Source organism: Heteronotia binoei, chromosome 17 (genome assembly GCF_032191835.1).
Source record: "Heteronotia binoei isolate CCM8104 ecotype False Entrance Well chromosome 17, APGP_CSIRO_Hbin_v1, whole genome shotgun sequence".
In the NCBI taxonomy this organism is placed as follows: domain Eukaryota; kingdom Metazoa; phylum Chordata; class Lepidosauria; order Squamata; family Gekkonidae; genus Heteronotia; species Heteronotia binoei.
This window is the reverse complement of record NC_083239.1, coordinates 52314948-52330874: the sequence shown is the minus strand read 5'-3', so window position 1 is coordinate 52330874 and position 15927 is coordinate 52314948. Positions and strand designations below refer to the sequence as shown.

General features: G+C 52.6%; 1 protein-coding gene across 1 annotated transcript; it reads right to left on the bottom strand.

The window, feature by feature from the left end:
- Positions 1-7202: 7202 nt before the first annotated feature.
- LOC132585897 (ribitol 5-phosphate transferase FKRP-like) lies at positions 7203-15312 on the bottom strand. The gene is given in 7 exon segments (XM_060257774.1): positions 7203-7359; positions 7443-7552; positions 8999-9025; positions 10904-10964; positions 13794-14269; positions 14271-15224; positions 15226-15312. Coding segments are annotated over 7 exon segments (1872 nt in total).
- Between the last annotated feature and the right edge of the window lie 615 nt (positions 15313-15927).

Genomic DNA, 15927 nt, shown 5'->3' with positions numbered 1-15927 from the left:
ATGTCAATCCGGTGCTGTGGAATGCAGCCCCCGCCGGTTGACTTGGAGGGTTGAGAGAGCAGCGTTCCCTCTGAGCTGAGTTAGCGTGAGCTGGCTCGCAGATGTTTAGCCTCCGACTCGCACATTTTTGTCTTAGCTCAGGAAGGAGGACCCCAGAGCACATTAATTGATGCAGCAGCTCGCAGCTTTAATGCCAGTCGCTCACAAAGTAGAATTTTGGCTCACGAGACTCTGCAGCTTAGAGGGAACGTTGGTTAAGAGCTCCCATTTCCCAAGCTGGGCTTAGGCTCTGCGGACCATACTGTGACACAGGTGTGGCCACTTTGGTGTAGTGGTTAAGTGCTTGGACTCTTATCTGGAGGACCTGGGTTTGATTCCCCACTCCTCCACTTGCAGCTGCTGGAATGGCCTTGGGTCAGCCAGAGCTCTCGCAGAGTTGTCCTTGAAAGGGCAGCTGCTGAGAGACCTCTCTGAGCCCCACCCACCTCACAGGGTGTCTGTTGTTGTTGTGGGGGGGGAGGTAAAGGATATTGTGACCGCTCTGAGACACTGAGAGTATAGGATTGGATATAAATCCAATATCATCTTCTTTCTTTTTCTTCCTCTTTCTTTCTTCCATCCTTTCCTTCCTTCCTTCCTTTCTCTCTCTTTTCCTTCCTTCCTTTTTCTTCCTTTCTTTTTCTCTCTTCCTTTCTCCCTCCCTTTCTCTTTTCTTCCTCCCTCTCTCCCTCCCTTTCTTTCTTTCTTTCTCTGTCTTTCTTTCTCTTTCTTTCTTTCTTTCTTTCTTTCTTTCTTTCTTTCTTTCTTTCTTTCTTTCTTTCTTTCCCTCCCTTCCTTCCTTCCCTTCCTCTCAGCCCCTGGGAGCTGCAAGTTTCTGCCATGTCGTGCAGGGCCACCTGGGCACTCTGGAATTACAAGCACCTCTCGATATGCTGGTAGAATCAAGTATTTTGAGCAGAGCTTTATCCGTTTGCTCAAAAGCTTGCAAAGGTATTTGGAGGCAACCGATGCTGCCCTCTTCTGGCTAGAATCTGACAGTGCACAGTGAAGAAATGCCAGGCTCCAGGTAGGACCTGGGGATCCTTTGGAATTACAGCTCATCTGCAAACTAGAGATGCCGGGGGCGGGGGGGGGGGGGGGGGGATGGATGGAGGGTGGGTTCTGTGGCCTTGTGCCCCTCCCCAGGCTGCGTCCCCAAATCTCCAGGAGTTTCCCAACCTGGATCTGGCAACGTGGAAGGAACAGAGAGGTTTGCTTCTGCTACTCTAAACTCAAAGCTTCTTAGGGTGGCCAAGTCCAATTCAAGAAATATCTGGGGATTTTGGGGGTGGAGCCAGGGTGTAACAAGCATAACCAGGGTGTAACAAGCATAACTGATGGCCATAAGGGAGTTCGGGCCATCACATATAAAGGGACCGCACACCTTTTAAATGCCTTCCTTCCGCTTGAAATAATGACTAGGGGCACCTTCTTTGGGGGCTCATAGAATTGGACTCCACAATCCAACATTTTTGAAACTTGGCGGGTCTTTTGAGGAGTGACACTGGATGCTATGCTGAATATTTGGTCCATCTACCTCAAAAAACAGCCCCCCCAAGAGCCCCAGATACCATGGATCAATTATCCATTATTCCCTGTGAGGCTCGGTCTCCATAGGGTAGAATGAGTGCCCAGCAGACGTTTCCCTGCCCCTCCCCCCGCTTTCTGATGACCCTGAAGTGGGGGGTGGGCCTCCAAACCGGGGGATCCCCTGCCCCCACCTGGGGACTGGCAACCCTAATGCTTCTCTAAGGAGCGCTTCCCTGCTCCTCTGCGGAAACCTCTCGCTTGACTCTCGTAGAAGCAGAACCACCATCTGTCCCAAGCCAGATTCTGGTTTTGTGGCTACTGCAGAGGAAAGAAAGCGAAAGAAAGCCGCTTCCTTTCCAGGCCCATCTGTTTCCTGCAGGAGTGCAGCTTCTTTCAGTGCCAGCTCGGTTCCCTTCCTAGAACCGGAGACCTTTCCTTCCTTTCCTCCTCTCTACGTGCTGAACCGAGGGTGGGGCACAACGTTGCGCCTCTCTCTGGGATGACGGGCGACTGGAAGAAGGCACCTTTCCCTCTGGTCAGGACTGGCACTGCCCTAGCCCTTTCTGGCATGGGGGTGGGGGTGATAATAAGCTAACATAGAATCCTAGAATCACAGAGTTGGAAGGGACCTCCAGGGTCATCTAGTCCAACCCCCTGCACAGTGCAGGGAACTCACAAATGCCTCCCCCTAAATTCACAGGATAGAATCCTAGAATCACAGAGTTGGAAGGGACCTCCAGGGTCATCTAGTCCAACCCCCTGTACAATGCAGGGAACTCACAAACACCTCCCCCTAAATTCACAGGATAGAATCCTAGAATCACAGAGTTGGAAGGGACCTCCAGGGTCATCTAGTCCAACCCCCTGCACAATGCAGGAGACTCACAAACACCTCCCCCTAAATTCACAGGATAGAATCCTAGAATCACAGAGTTGGAAGGGAGCTCCAGGGTCATCAAGTCCAACCCCCTGCACAATGCAGGACACTCACAAATGCCCCCCCCCCTAAATTCACAGGATAGAATCCTAGAATCACAGAGTTGGAAGGGAGCTCCAGGGTCATCTAGTCCAACCCCCTGCACAATGCAGGAGACTCACAAACGCCCCCCCCCCCCCTAAATTCACAGGACAGAATCCTAGAATCACAGAGTTGGAAGGGAGCTCCAGGGTCATCAAGTCCAACCCCCTGCACAATGCAGGACACTCACAAACGCCCCCCCCCCCCCTAAATTCACAGGATAGAATCCTAGAATCACAGAGTTGGAAGGGAGCTCCAGGGTCATCAAGTCCAACCCCCTGCACAGTGCAAGGAATTCACAAACGCCTCCCCCTAAATTCACAGGACAGAATCCTAGAATCCCAGAGTTGGAAGGGAGCTCCAGGGTCATCTAGTCCAACCTCCTGCACAATGCAGGGGACTCACAAACGCCTCCCCCTAAATTCACAGGATAGAATCATAGAATCACAGAGTTGGAAGGGACCTCCAGGGTCATCCAGTCCAACCTTCTGCACAATGCAGGAAACTCACAAATCCCTCTGAAGCGCTGAAACAGAAGCCCCTCTCTTGCACTCAGATGAAATGGCAGGTGTTTCCCTGTATGCAGCTGTGCATGTATGCTCAGTATGTGCTATGAAAGAGGCGCCGTTCTCTGAAGGTTCTGTCGCCTCTCTTGACTTCTGGGAAAGCCCTGAATTCAAACTCCCGCCTTTCCGTGCGGATTCAGTTGTTCTCAGAATACTCCCGTTGCCAGCCTTTTGCTGGAATAGGATGGGCTACAAGTCTAATAAGGAAGGAAGAGTAGTAAAGCTGCAGTACTGCAATCCGAGCTCTCTGCTCATGATCTGAGTTCGAGCCCGGTGGAAGCTGACATAAATGAGACCTTGTCGGGCCGGGCCGTGTGTGTAACTATTTGAGATTAGCAGAGATACAAACTTTATAAAGGACACAGCAAACACAATTCAATATTTTTTTAAAAAACAAAACATTAGCACTCGGACTTAAAGGTGCTTTCATTGTATCTCTCCCATGGGATCCAGGGAACTGGACAAAGGAAGCTCTGGCTCTTTCCTTCCTTCATTCCCCAGGGGGCCAGAAGGGGAAGGAGCCTCAGCCAATAGAAGGACGAGAGGCTTGGTTCAGTAGCTTTGCTGTGTGATTGAGAGAGCTTGGCAAAATGAGCTCTCCCTCCCCCCTTCCTTCCCAAGGGAGGAGTCTCAGCCATTGGAGAAAATAGAGGCTTTGCTCTGTAGCTCTGCTGTGTGATTGAGAGAGCTTGGCAAAACGAGTTCTCCCCCCCCTTCCTTCCCAAGGGAGGAGTCTCAGCCAATGGAGAAAATAGAGGCTTTGCTCTGTAGCTCTGCTGTGCGATTGAGAGAGCTTGGGAAAATGGGCTCTCCCTCCCCCCTTCCTTTCCAAGGGAGGAGTCTCTCAGCCAATGGAGAAAATAGAGGATTGGCTCTGTAGCTCTGCTGTGCGATTGAGCAAGCCTGGCAAAGCAAGCTGTGATGCAGAAGGACGCGAGAGAGGGGGAGAAGGAAGCAGAGGACAGCCAGTCGCTTGAGGGCTTGATAGGAACCCTCCAAGGGCCTGACTCAGCCCCTGGGCCACATGTTTTGATACCCTTCTCCTACAGCTTGGTCTTCATCATCCACATTGCTCTCTTCTGTACCCGCTCCATTCTGTCCACATCCTTTGGGAAGGGAGGCTTCCAGAACTGCACACAAGACTCTAGGTGTGGCCTGACCAATGCAATGTACAGCAGGACTATGAATCTTGCAGATCCCCCACCCCTGGAGATCAATTTGAAGAAGACTGCAGATTTATATCGTGCCCTTCTCCCTAAATCAGAGACTCAGAGCGGTTTACAATATCCTATCTCTTCTCCCCCCCACGACAGGCACCCTGTGAGGTGGGCAGGGCTGAGAGGGCTCTCACAGCAGTTGCCGTTTCAAGGACAACTCTGAGAGAGCTATGGCTGACCCAAGGCCATTCCAGCAGATGCAAGTGGAGGAGTGGGGAATCAAACCCGGTTCTCCCAGATAAGAATCCATACATACATCCTTTCGAGGTTTGTCAAATGAGTACCCAGCTTGCTGGGGGGAAAGTGGGAAGGGAAGGCAAACCACCCCGTAAAGTCTGCCGTGAAAACGTCGTGAAAGCAACGTCACCCCGGAGTCGGAAACGACTGGTGCTTGCACAGGGGACCTTTCCATTCCTCGAGGAAAGATTGTAAATATGCTCAGTGTTCAGACAACGGCAACAGCTCTGCAACCTCTGGATTCACCTGTTAGCGGAATTCAGTCACTCTTTCCCCACAAAGGTTGACTTGAGAGATTGACTTCTCCGTGACGCCCCCCCTACTAAACCGGGGGGCAAGGAGTACAGCGGGTCCTCCCCGTGACCTGCAACGAGTTCTAAAGGCAACAAGGCCTCTGAGCTTGGACCTCATCCAGAATCTATTTCAGTTCTCGCACAGGCACTGGCCTCTGCTTGCTCACCGGTGTGACCCTAAGAGTGATTCCACTGGCTTTAGCAAATGGAATATTGCACGGTGACCAACCGTAGCTCTCCAGAAGTTTTTTGCCTACAACTCCCATCAGCCCCAGCCAGCATGGCCATGCTGGCTGGGGCTGATGGGAGTTGTACGCAAAAAAAACATCTGGAGATCTACTGTTGGCCACCCGTGCAATATTCCATTTTCATTAACTAGCGGCTTGCCCAAATTATTAAAAAAAAAAAAGCATTTTGCTTTCCTGACAGAACGACCCTTGGCACTTACCGTGAGGGGTCCTTCTCCCAAGAGGACATCTTGGGTGTTTTCCCACCGTCCAATCAGGGAGGCAGGATTTTAAAAGATCTTCCTCTTCCTGTGACTGTGGGAACCACCCTTCAGTTCTGTTCCTGCCTCAACAGGGAGAGCAAGCGTTTAGAATAGGCTCCTATTCTTTTTGAAAGTTGTCTATCCTTTCCTCAAAAAAAAAAGATTTTGGGAAGATTTTGCTTTTCTGACAGAACAACATTTCTAGTTTGGTGCAGAGCTAGTTTGGTGTAGTGGTGAAGTGTGCGGACTCTTATCTGGAAAAACCGGGTTTGATTCCCCACTCTTCCACTCGCAGCTGCTGTAATGGCCTTGGGTCAGCCAGAGCTCTGGCAGAGGTTGTCCTTGAAAGGGCAGCTTCTTGGAGAGCTCTCTCAGCCCCACCCACCTCACAGGATATCTGTTGTGGGGGGAAAAGATATAGGCGATTGTAAGCCTCTCTGATTCAGAGAGAAGGGCGGGATATAAATCTGCATTCTTCTTCCACTTCTTCTCAGCCCCACCCACCTCACAGGGTGTCTGTTGTGGGGGGGAGAAGATACAGGAGACTGTGAGCCCCTCTGAGTCTCTGATTCAGAGAGAAGGGCGGGGGTATAAATCTGCATTCTTCTTCTACTTCTTCTCAGCCCCGTGCACCTCACAGGGTGTCTGTTGTGGGGGGAGAAGATACAGGAGACTGTGAGCCCCTCTGAGTCTCAGATTCAGAGAGAAGGGCGGGGTATAAATCTGCAGTTGTCTTCTACTTCTTCTCAGCCCCACCCACCTCACAGGGTATCTGTTGTGGGGGGAAAAGATATAGGAGATTGTAAGCCGCTCTGAGTCTCTGATTCAGAGAGAAGGGCAGGGTATAAATCTGCAGTCTTCTTCTTTCCTGACTGAAGGTTTCTAGGGCCACGCGTGAAAAATTTCCAAGAGCCTTCTATCTTAGCAAAAACTGGCTTTCTACAAGGCCCTGAGAGAAGCCTAGGCATCTGCTAAGCCGTTCCCCTGAACCCAGGAAGACATGGGCACTGACGCACACAACCTGAGCCGCATCGAAGTTCCTCTTTTGTTTTAAAGGCGCTTCATTGTTGTGACCAGGAACATAAAACCTCCCTTTGTGAAAACAATACAACTAAAACTGCCGTGTCGTTAAAGAAACAGCTGGGGGACGAGGTGAACTGAGGTGAGGCCCGGGCGGAACTTCTTGCGCATTGGCAGAAAAGTGGAAGGAGGAAAAAGCTGGGCTTCCTGAAGTAATGAGGTTGCTCTGTTCCTGTGCCAAGTGCGAATCCTGCCATATATCCCATGTCGTCCTGCCTGGACCCCAAAAGCGATACGGCGGATCCAGTAAAGGGCTGTCAGTGATCCATAAGGCCCAGATGGGCAGGGGCTGTCTATATGACACCCCCCCCCTCACACACACACACACACTGCCATTGGGAAGCACCCCTGAACACTCAAGGAAGTGGTGAGGAGTGTACTAGAATCAGGGAACAGGCCAGATCTTCTGGCTCGCGTCTCAACTTGTGCCAAAGAAAGCATCGGAAGTTCGGAAACAAGGAATTCCAGCGCCTGACCAGGTTAATTTTTTACCTTTGACTTTATAGTGCCATTCACGGACTCTTTTCCTTTGGGGACAAAAAAAAAGGAACATAAAGTTTGCCGAGTGGAATGTTAGCGGCCCGCAGGTTGCCTTTTATTTTTATTGGGAGAGTCTGGGAGAGGAGCTCGTAAAAGAACTCCCATGCGATCATCTTCATGTGACAACCCTGCCGTTTACGCGTTAACGGCTTCCAGCGAAGGGAAGAAACAAAAGGTTTCTGTGCCATGGCCTCAAAGGCTCCTGCCATTCCCCACCACTCCCTCCCGCATCATTAGGGCGAAGAGCTGATCGACATCTGTGGCAGAATAAGGCTTCAGCTGGTTGTGCTGCCCGGACAGCGGGTGGGACGGGCACTCTAAATGTACATCACGTTCTCGAACGCAGACCCTTTGTGGGAAAAGGAGCTCCTTTGGAGTAGGAAGGTAGAATGGCAGAGGAGGAGGCCAAACCTTGAGGAGCTAGTTTTCTACTTGCAGGGAGTGTCCACAATGGTATCTGGCCCCTCGCATGTCACTTCTGTCGAGAGGCTCCGGGAGAAGGAGAAGTTGCCCAGGGATGGGACCGCACCAGTCTTTGCTTCCTGTCAATCAGAAAGAGACTGCATATTAAGGATGTCAGAAGAGCCCTGGACCAGGGAGGGTCCACCTAGTCCAGCCTCCTGTCATACACAGTGGCCAACCAGTTCCTCTGGAGGGCCAACAACAGGGCAGAGAGGCTGAGGCCTTCCCCTGAGAAGAACATCAGAAGAGCCCTGCTGGATCAGACCAGGGAAGGTCCATCTAGTCCAGCCTCCTGCCTCACACAGAGGCCAACCAGTTCCTCTGGAGGGCCAACAACACGGCAGAGAGGCCGAGGCCTTCCCCTGAGAAGAACATCAGAAGAGCCCTGCTGGATCAAACCAGGGAGGGTCCATCTAGTCCAGCCTCCTGTCTCACATAATGGCCAACTAGTTCCTCTGGAGGACCAACAACAGGACATGGAGGCTGAGGCCTTCCCCAATATTGCCTCCTGGTACTGAATTTCAGAGAATGACTTTGTCTGAACGTATTAGCATTAGGCGGACGACCACTGCTGCCCTGCTTCAAAGGGTGAATCTCAGAGTTGCCAGAGTGACACTCGCCTCAAAAGAGAAGTCTTCACCCTTTCTGCTTTTTGAGCTACACCTGCAAGCTCCCCAGGCTGTAGCTTCTGCCTCACTTTCCTCGCTCTGAACTGGCTTGTCTCCGAACAAGGCCCGTCCCGTCTGCTGACTTTCTCCCTCAGAACCCCCTTCCCGCTCCTGCCCAATCTCCTGATCCAAAACCCTTCCTTCCAGGTAGTTCTGCACGTGTGTGCCCAGTAAGTCCTCAAGTGGAGACGGAAAGTGCTGTCAAGTGGCTGCTGACCTACAGCGACTCAGTAGGGTTTCCAAGGCAAGAGAGGAACAGAGGTGGTTGGCCCTTGCCTGCCTCCGCGTAGCAACCCGGGGCTTCCTTGGTGGTTTACCCCAGTAGGGTTGCCAACCCCCAGGTGGGGGGCAGGGAATTCCCCAGTTGGGAGGCCCTCCCCCTGCTTCAGGGTTATCAGAAAGCGAGGGAGGGGATGTCTGCTGGGCACTCCATTATTCCCTATGGAGACCGATTCCCATAGGGCATAACGGTGAATTGATCTGTGGGTGTCTGGGGCTCTCGGAGGGCTGTTTTTCGAGGTAGAGGCACCAACTTTGCAGCTTTGCATCCGGTGCCTCTCCTCAAAAGACCCTCCAAGTTTCAAAAAGATTGGAGCAGGGGGTCCAGTTCTATGAGCCCCCAAAGAAGGTGCCCCCATCCTTCATTATTTCCAGTGGAGGGAAGGCATTTAAAAGGTGTGTGGTCCCTTTAAATGTGATGGCCAGAACTCTCTTTGGAATTCCAGGATGCTTGCTCCTGGCTCCACCCCAAAGCCCCCAGATATCTCTTGAATTGGACGTGGCAATCCTATTACCCAACCAAATATCGACCAGAGCCAATCCTGCGTAGCTTCTAAGCTCTAATGAGATTGGACGTACCTTGGCCAGCCAGGTGAGGACAAAAGCCTAAAGGGGGGAGGGCAGCCCAAAAGAACAGCGGAAATGCATCTTATACCTATGGCTCTTTTGCTTTGCTGTGCAGTTAAGAACGTAAGAGAATATAAGAACATAAGAGCAGCCATGTTGGACCAGGCCAATGGTCCATCCAGTCCAACGCTCTGTGTCACACAGTGGCCAAAAACCCCAAGTGCCATCAGGAGGTCCACCAGTGGGGCCAGGACACTAGAAGCCCTCCCACTGTGCCCCCCCTCGAACCCCAAGAATACAGAGCATCACTGCCCCAGACAGAGAGTTCCAACAATAGGCTGTGGCTAATAGCCACTGATGGACCTCTGCTCCATATGCTTATCCAATCCCCTCTTGAAGCTGTCTGTGCTTGCAGCCGCCACCACCTCCTGTGGCAGTGAATTCCACACGTTAATCACCCTTTGGGTGAAGAAGGACTTCCTTCTATCCGTTCTAACCCGACTGCTCAGCGATTTCATTCAATGCCCACGAGCAGTGTTTCCTCTAAGGTGAGTTAGTGTGAGCTAGCTCACAGATTTTAGCCTCCAGCTCACACATTTTTGTCTTGGCTTAGGAAAACTGACCCCGGAGTGAAATAATTTATGCCAGGGGTGGCAATGGTAGCTCTCCAGATCTCTTTTTGCCTACAACTCCCATCAGCCCCAGCCACTGCCCATGCTGGCTGGGGCTGATGGGAGTTGTAGGCAAAAAAAACCATCTGGAGAGCTACCGTTGGCCACCCCAATTTATGCAGTAGCTCACAGCTTTAATACCAGTAGCTCACAAAGTAGAATTTTTGCTCACAAGACTCTGCAGCTTAGAGGGAACGTTGCCTACGATTTCTCGTACTGTGAGAGAGAAAAGTACTTCTTTCTCTACCTCCTCTATCCCAGGCATCATCTTTCTGAAACAACCCACCTGAAATGATGGTAATCGTTGGGCGCGAGAGCCAGGAATCTAGCAAACAGAATGGCGACCAGGAAGTTCTATCTGAAATGACCCGCCATCTGCATAAAGCATTTTATGTGGCTGCCGCAGCAAACTCTTACATGCTAAAGACAGCCTGGAGCGCCTTGCAACAGGGATCGCTCTTAAATTCTACCCTTCCAAACATGTCTGCTGGGTGGAGAGGCAGTCTGCTGGGTGGAGAGCCAGTTTGGTGTAGTGGTTAAGTGTGCGGTCTCTATCTGGGAGAACCGGGTTTGATTCCCCACTCCTCCACTTGCACCTGCTGGCATGGCCTTGGTCAGCCATAGCTCTGGCAGAGGTTGTCCTTGAAAGGGCAGCTGCTGTGAGAGCACTCTCCAGCCCCCACCCACCTCACAGGGTGTCTGTTGTGGGGGAGGAAGGTAAAGGAGATTGTGAGCCGCTCTGAGACTCTTTGGAGTGGAGGGCGGGATATAAATCCAATATCTTCATCTACCTCACAGGGTGTCTGTTGTGGGGGAGGAAGGTAAAGGAGATTGTGAGCCGCTCTGAGACTCTTTGGAGTGGAGGGCGGGATATAAATCCAATATCTTCATCTACCTCACAGGGTGTCTGTTGTGGGGGAGGAAGGTAAAGGAGATTGTAAGCCGCTCTGAGACTCTTCGGAGTGGAGGGCGGGATATAAATCCAATATCTTCATCTACCTCACAGGGTGTCTGTTGTGGGGAGGAAGGTAAAGGAGATTGTGAGCCGCTCTGAGACTCTTTGGAGTGGAGGGCGGGATATAAATCCAATATCTTCATCTACCTCACAGGGTGTCTGTTGTGGGGGAGGAAGGTAAAGGAGATTGTAAGCCGCTCTGAGACTCTTCGGAGTGGAGGGCGGGATATAAATCCAATACCTTCTTCATCTTCTTCTTCTTTACCCCTGGGGACAAAGGTGAGCTGTTACCTTCCCGCCCTTCCCGTAGGCGTCTTCTGGAAAGAGGACACCAGACGGGGTGAACTTTTGCCTGTTCCAGGGAGGGTAATCCTTATGCACAGAGTGCTCTGACCCTGAAATCGTTTCGCTGTTGCAAACATCCCGCCTCGTACATGAGTTTTGCTTCTGGCAACAGGCAGGTACAAACAGCCGGCTACGCCACGGTTTCTAGGCAACTAACATTCGAGAATCCCGGATCTGGATAGCCCAGGTTGGCCTGATCTTGTCAGATCCTAGAAGCTGAGCGAGGTCGGCCCCAGTTAGTACTTGCAGGGGAGACCACCGGGGGTGAAATTCTACCAGGAGACAGTTTGGTGTCGTGGTTAAGTGGGCAGACTCTTATCCGGGAGAACCGGGTTTGATTCCCCACTCCTCCACTTGCAGCTGCTGGAATGACCTTGGTCAGCCAGAAGCTCTCGCAAGAGTTGTCCTTGAAAGGGGCTGCTGCTGTAAGAGCTCTCTCAGCCCACTCAGTTTAGTGTAGTGGTTAAGTGGGCAGACTCTTATCCAGGAGAACCGGGTTTGATTCCCCACTCCTCCACTTGCAGCTGCTGGAATGGCTTCGGTCAGCCAGAGCTCTCTTATCCGGGAGAACCGGGTTTGATTCCCCATTCCTCCACTTGCACCTGCTAACATGGCCTTGGGTCAGCCATAGCTCTGGCAGAAGTTGTCCTTGAAAGAACAGCTGCTGTGAGAGCCCGCTCAGCCCCACCCACCTCACAGAGTGTTTGTTGTGGGGGGAGGAAGGTATAGGGCAGGGTTTCTCAAACATCTCCCCCTCTGGTCCAGTTATTTTTACACTTCACCTTTGTGGCCCACTAACATTTGGGGGTGGAGCCAGGAGACTTTAGGGGTGGAGCTGGGAGACAGAATTATGCATTTCCTATGGTGTCACTTCCAAGTCAAGGGCCAAGGGATGTCACTTCCAGGGCACACTGAACCAAAACTCCACCTCTTCCTGTGATGTCACTTCCCCAGACCTGCATCTTCTTTTGAAGTAATTTCGTTTTTCAGAAAAATTTCTTTGAAACTCATGCTGAGCCAAAATGGGGGTGGAAAGTGTGCAGTCCGCAACTTTTTCATACATTCCCAGGGTCCTCTCTTTCCACCCCCCACCTGCACGCAACCTTATCTGTTTGCGTGTTCTTCTCCAGCTTGCAAGCACTCCTAATGCCTATGTTCAAATGGCCTGCACCACCTACGCACCCCTTCCTCAAGAGCACTGGCCAGTGTGTGCAGTTGGGAGTGCTGTTGCCACTGCCATCAGGAATGCCAGCGCTGTGTACCACCCACACTGGGCCCTGGCAGCTGCTCTACCTCAAAATTGCTGACACATTTAGCAGACCCTTCCTTCCGGCTTTTCTGCCTGTGTCAGTCTTCAAGCCTAGCTTTTCTCTGCACAACAGAGAGATGGGAAAGGAAGGAAACAGAGCAGAGCGCATGCTTTCCTGGGGGCGGGGCTAGCTTTGGCTTTTCTTGTGACCTGGGATTGAGGCTTCCGTGGCCCAGTACCAGGTCGCGACCCTGCAAATGGAACACGCTGATATAGGAGACTGTGAGCTGCTCTGAGTCGCTGAGATTCAGAGTATAGGGCGGGATCTAAATCCAATATCTTCTTCTTTGATTCCCCGCTCCTCCACTTGCAGCTCCTGGAATGGCCTTGGGGTCAGCCATAGCTCTCGCAGGAGTTGTCCTTGAAAGGGCAACTGCTGTGAGAGCTCTCTCAACCCCACCCACCTCACAGGGTGTCTGTTGTGGGGTGAGAAGATAAAGGCGATCGTAAGCTGCTATGAGACTCTGATTCACAGAGAAGGGCGGGGTATAAAGCTGCAGTCTTTGCTTATTAGGCCACACACCCCTGATGTAGCCAATCCTCCAAGAGCTTACAAGGCTCTTTTTTGTAAGCTCTTGGAGGATTGGCTACATCAGGGGTGTGTGGCCTAATAGGCAAAGGGGCGCCTGCTAGAATTCCGCTTAGGACCACTAGGGGAATCCAGGATCGTTATGAAGAAGCAGGCAAGGGCAAACCACTGTTATACCCAAGCTAGCCTGATCTCATCAGCTCTCAGAAGGAAGAAGAAGACTGCAGATTTATACCCCGCCCTTCTCTCTGAATCAGAGTCTCAAAGTGGCTTATAATCTCCTTTATCTTCTTCCCCTGCAACAGACACCCTGTGAGGTGGGTGGGGCTGAGAGAGCTCTCCCAGAAGCTTCCCTTTCAAGGATGACCTCTGTGAGGGCTATGGCTAACCCAAGGCCATTACAGCCGGTGCAAGTGGAGGAGCGGGGAATCAAACCTGGTTCTCCCAGATAAGAGCCCGCACACTTAACCACTATGGCTGACCCAAGGCCATTCCAGCAGGTGCAAGTGGAGGAGTGGGGAATCAAACCCGGTTCTCCCAGATAAGAGAGCTCTGGCTGACTCAAGGCCATCCCAGCAGGTGCAAGTGGAGGAGTGGGGAATCAAACCCGGTTCTCCCAGATAAGAGAGCTCTGGCTGACCTAAGGCCATTCCAGCAGGTGCAAGTGGAGGAGTGGGGAATCAAACCCGGTTCTCCCAGATAAAAGCCCACACACTTCACCACTACACCAAACTGGCTCTCTCTAAGCAGGGTCAGTCCTCATTAGTACTTGGATGGGAGACCACCAAGAAAGTCCACGGTAATGATGCGGAGGCAAGGCAATGGCAAACCACCTTTAAATGCCTCTTGCCTTGAAAACCCTAGTAGGTTGCCATAAGACAGCTGTGATTTGATGGCACTTCACACACACACACACACAAAGTTCAGGAAAAGGGAAAACCTTAGCTCTGAGATACGCAAGAGTCTCTCCCTTCAAGGCCCGTTTCCGTCAAAAGCACCTGTTCAGTTTTCCTTCCTCCATTCTTTTCCGTGCCGGGTTGGGATATTCCGGGTTTTCGACGGCTCCTTCTCCAAACTTCAGCTCCAGGAAGGCCCGGTAATCATTGGGTGCGAGAGCCAGGAATCCGGCAAACCGAATGGGGACCAGGGGCTTCAGGAAGTGTTCGGGGAACTCAATGTCCTGCCGGTGGTCCATCCAAGTGTCCTTGGTCATCATGCCGTTCTTGGGATAGAAAGGCCAGAGGTCGACGTGCAAGTGATTGTGCTCGCTGTACTGCACTCGGTAGAAGTCCCCCTCGATTGCTTTCTCCCAGACGAAGCCCTTCTCGTCGACGATGGAGCCCGACTCGGCGTTCCGAAGAAGCTCGCAGTTGGGGATGTCCTCCAGGTAGATGCCTAGGTCGACGTCGTAGTCCCACGGGATAAGGTCGTGATAACGAGCTGCCCCGAGGAGAGTCCCGCCTTCCAGCCAGTACCCGCACCCCGGATGTCTCCAGGATGTTGATGACGTATTTGGCCGTTTCTCTCAACGCTTTGAGGCAGCAGGGCGGAGTCCAGCGGTTTTGGTAGAGGTATTCCGGGGTGTCGTCGTGGATGGTGCCGAAGCACCGCGGGGTCTCCTTGCTGCACCCGAACCACTGCTCCTTCCCGTCCGGCAGGACGACGCGTTTGATCCCAAAATCCCGGAAGAGCTGCAGCCGGTTGGATCTGGCGAGGTTGTCGGCCTTCCACTGGTTGTGGGAGGAGGTGAGCAAAGGGTGGTGAAGCGCCGAGAAGGAGACGTCGAGGATGCGGACCGCCCAACCCCTCAGGGAGGTCTGGATGAAGAGGGAGGTCGTCAGGGGCTTGGCCAGGGGCACGGAGAGGTTGAAGAAGTCCTTGGTGCGGAGGAGAAGGACGGCCTCTCCCTTCAAGGCCGTGCACAGCTTGGCGGAAGGAGGGGCCGCCATGTATTCGGCTGTCCATTCTTTAAGGTTGACCCGGAGGTTCAGGCACTGGAGGGGAGTCGTTGAGCGTACGGGAGCCGCGACCATCTCCACCGTGCTCTGGCTGGCCTTGAACTCTTCCAGCATCCGCTCCAGCTGGGACGTTGCATCTGCCTTCGCCCCGTCGGGCACCAGGGCTACGTGTTCCGTTCTCACGTAGGTCTCGAGCCTGAACACGTGGGCGGGCTGGTCAGGGGACGGCTTGAGGAGGGCCACTCGGACGTTGGGACCGTTCGGGAGAACCACGGGCGGGTACGGGAGGCGATCTGCCGCCACGATGACAGGCAGCTCTGGATCCTGCCTCAAGAAGGACCGGGCCACGTCGGGAACGTAGTTTTCGAAATCTTCGAACTCCCTGATGAGGACGGTCACGCCGGGCCTCAGGGGACTGGCCTGCGGACGGGGGTTGGGCTGGGCGTGGTCTCTGTGGCGGTGGAGGACGTGCCTGCTGCAGCCGGGAGATGTAGTAGAGGACCAGCAGGTTGAAGGTGATGGCGGCAGCCAGCACGACCTGGCAGAAAGTGACGCGCATCTTGCAGGGGCCAGAAGGAGGTCACGTGGAGACGGTCTCCGGACCATGAGAGGTCCTCCTGTGCTGGACTCATCTATCCACATCTAGTCCACCTGGGAGCCACGGAGAAGACATCATTAAAAATGAAAACAGCTATGGGGCTCTTAGCTGCAGTATATACCTGGAGAACAAGCTACGATTTTCAGGGGTGTCAAACGTGTGGCCCAGGGGCTGAATGAGGCCCCAAGAGGGCTCCTTTCAGGCCCCTGAGCAGCTGGCTGCTGTCTGTTTCGTTCTCCACCCCTCTTGCTTCCTTCTGCATCACAGCTTGCTTCGCCAGGCTTGCTCAAGTCACACAGGAGCTACAGAGCCAAGCCTCTCTTTTCTTGAGGAGTGTGGGGGGGGGAGAGCTTGCTATGCCAGGTTCTCTCAATCACACAGCAGAGCTACTGAGCCAAGCCTCCTTCTATTGGTTGAACCTCCTCCCCCTTCCGGTCCCCTGGGGAGGGAAGGAAACAGCCAGAGCTTCCAGTTCCCTGCATCGCATGGGAAAGATACAAAGAAAGCACCTTTAAGACCAATAAGTGCTATTTTAAGCAAGTTTAAAGGGTTTTTAATAAAAAAATAATTGTTTTT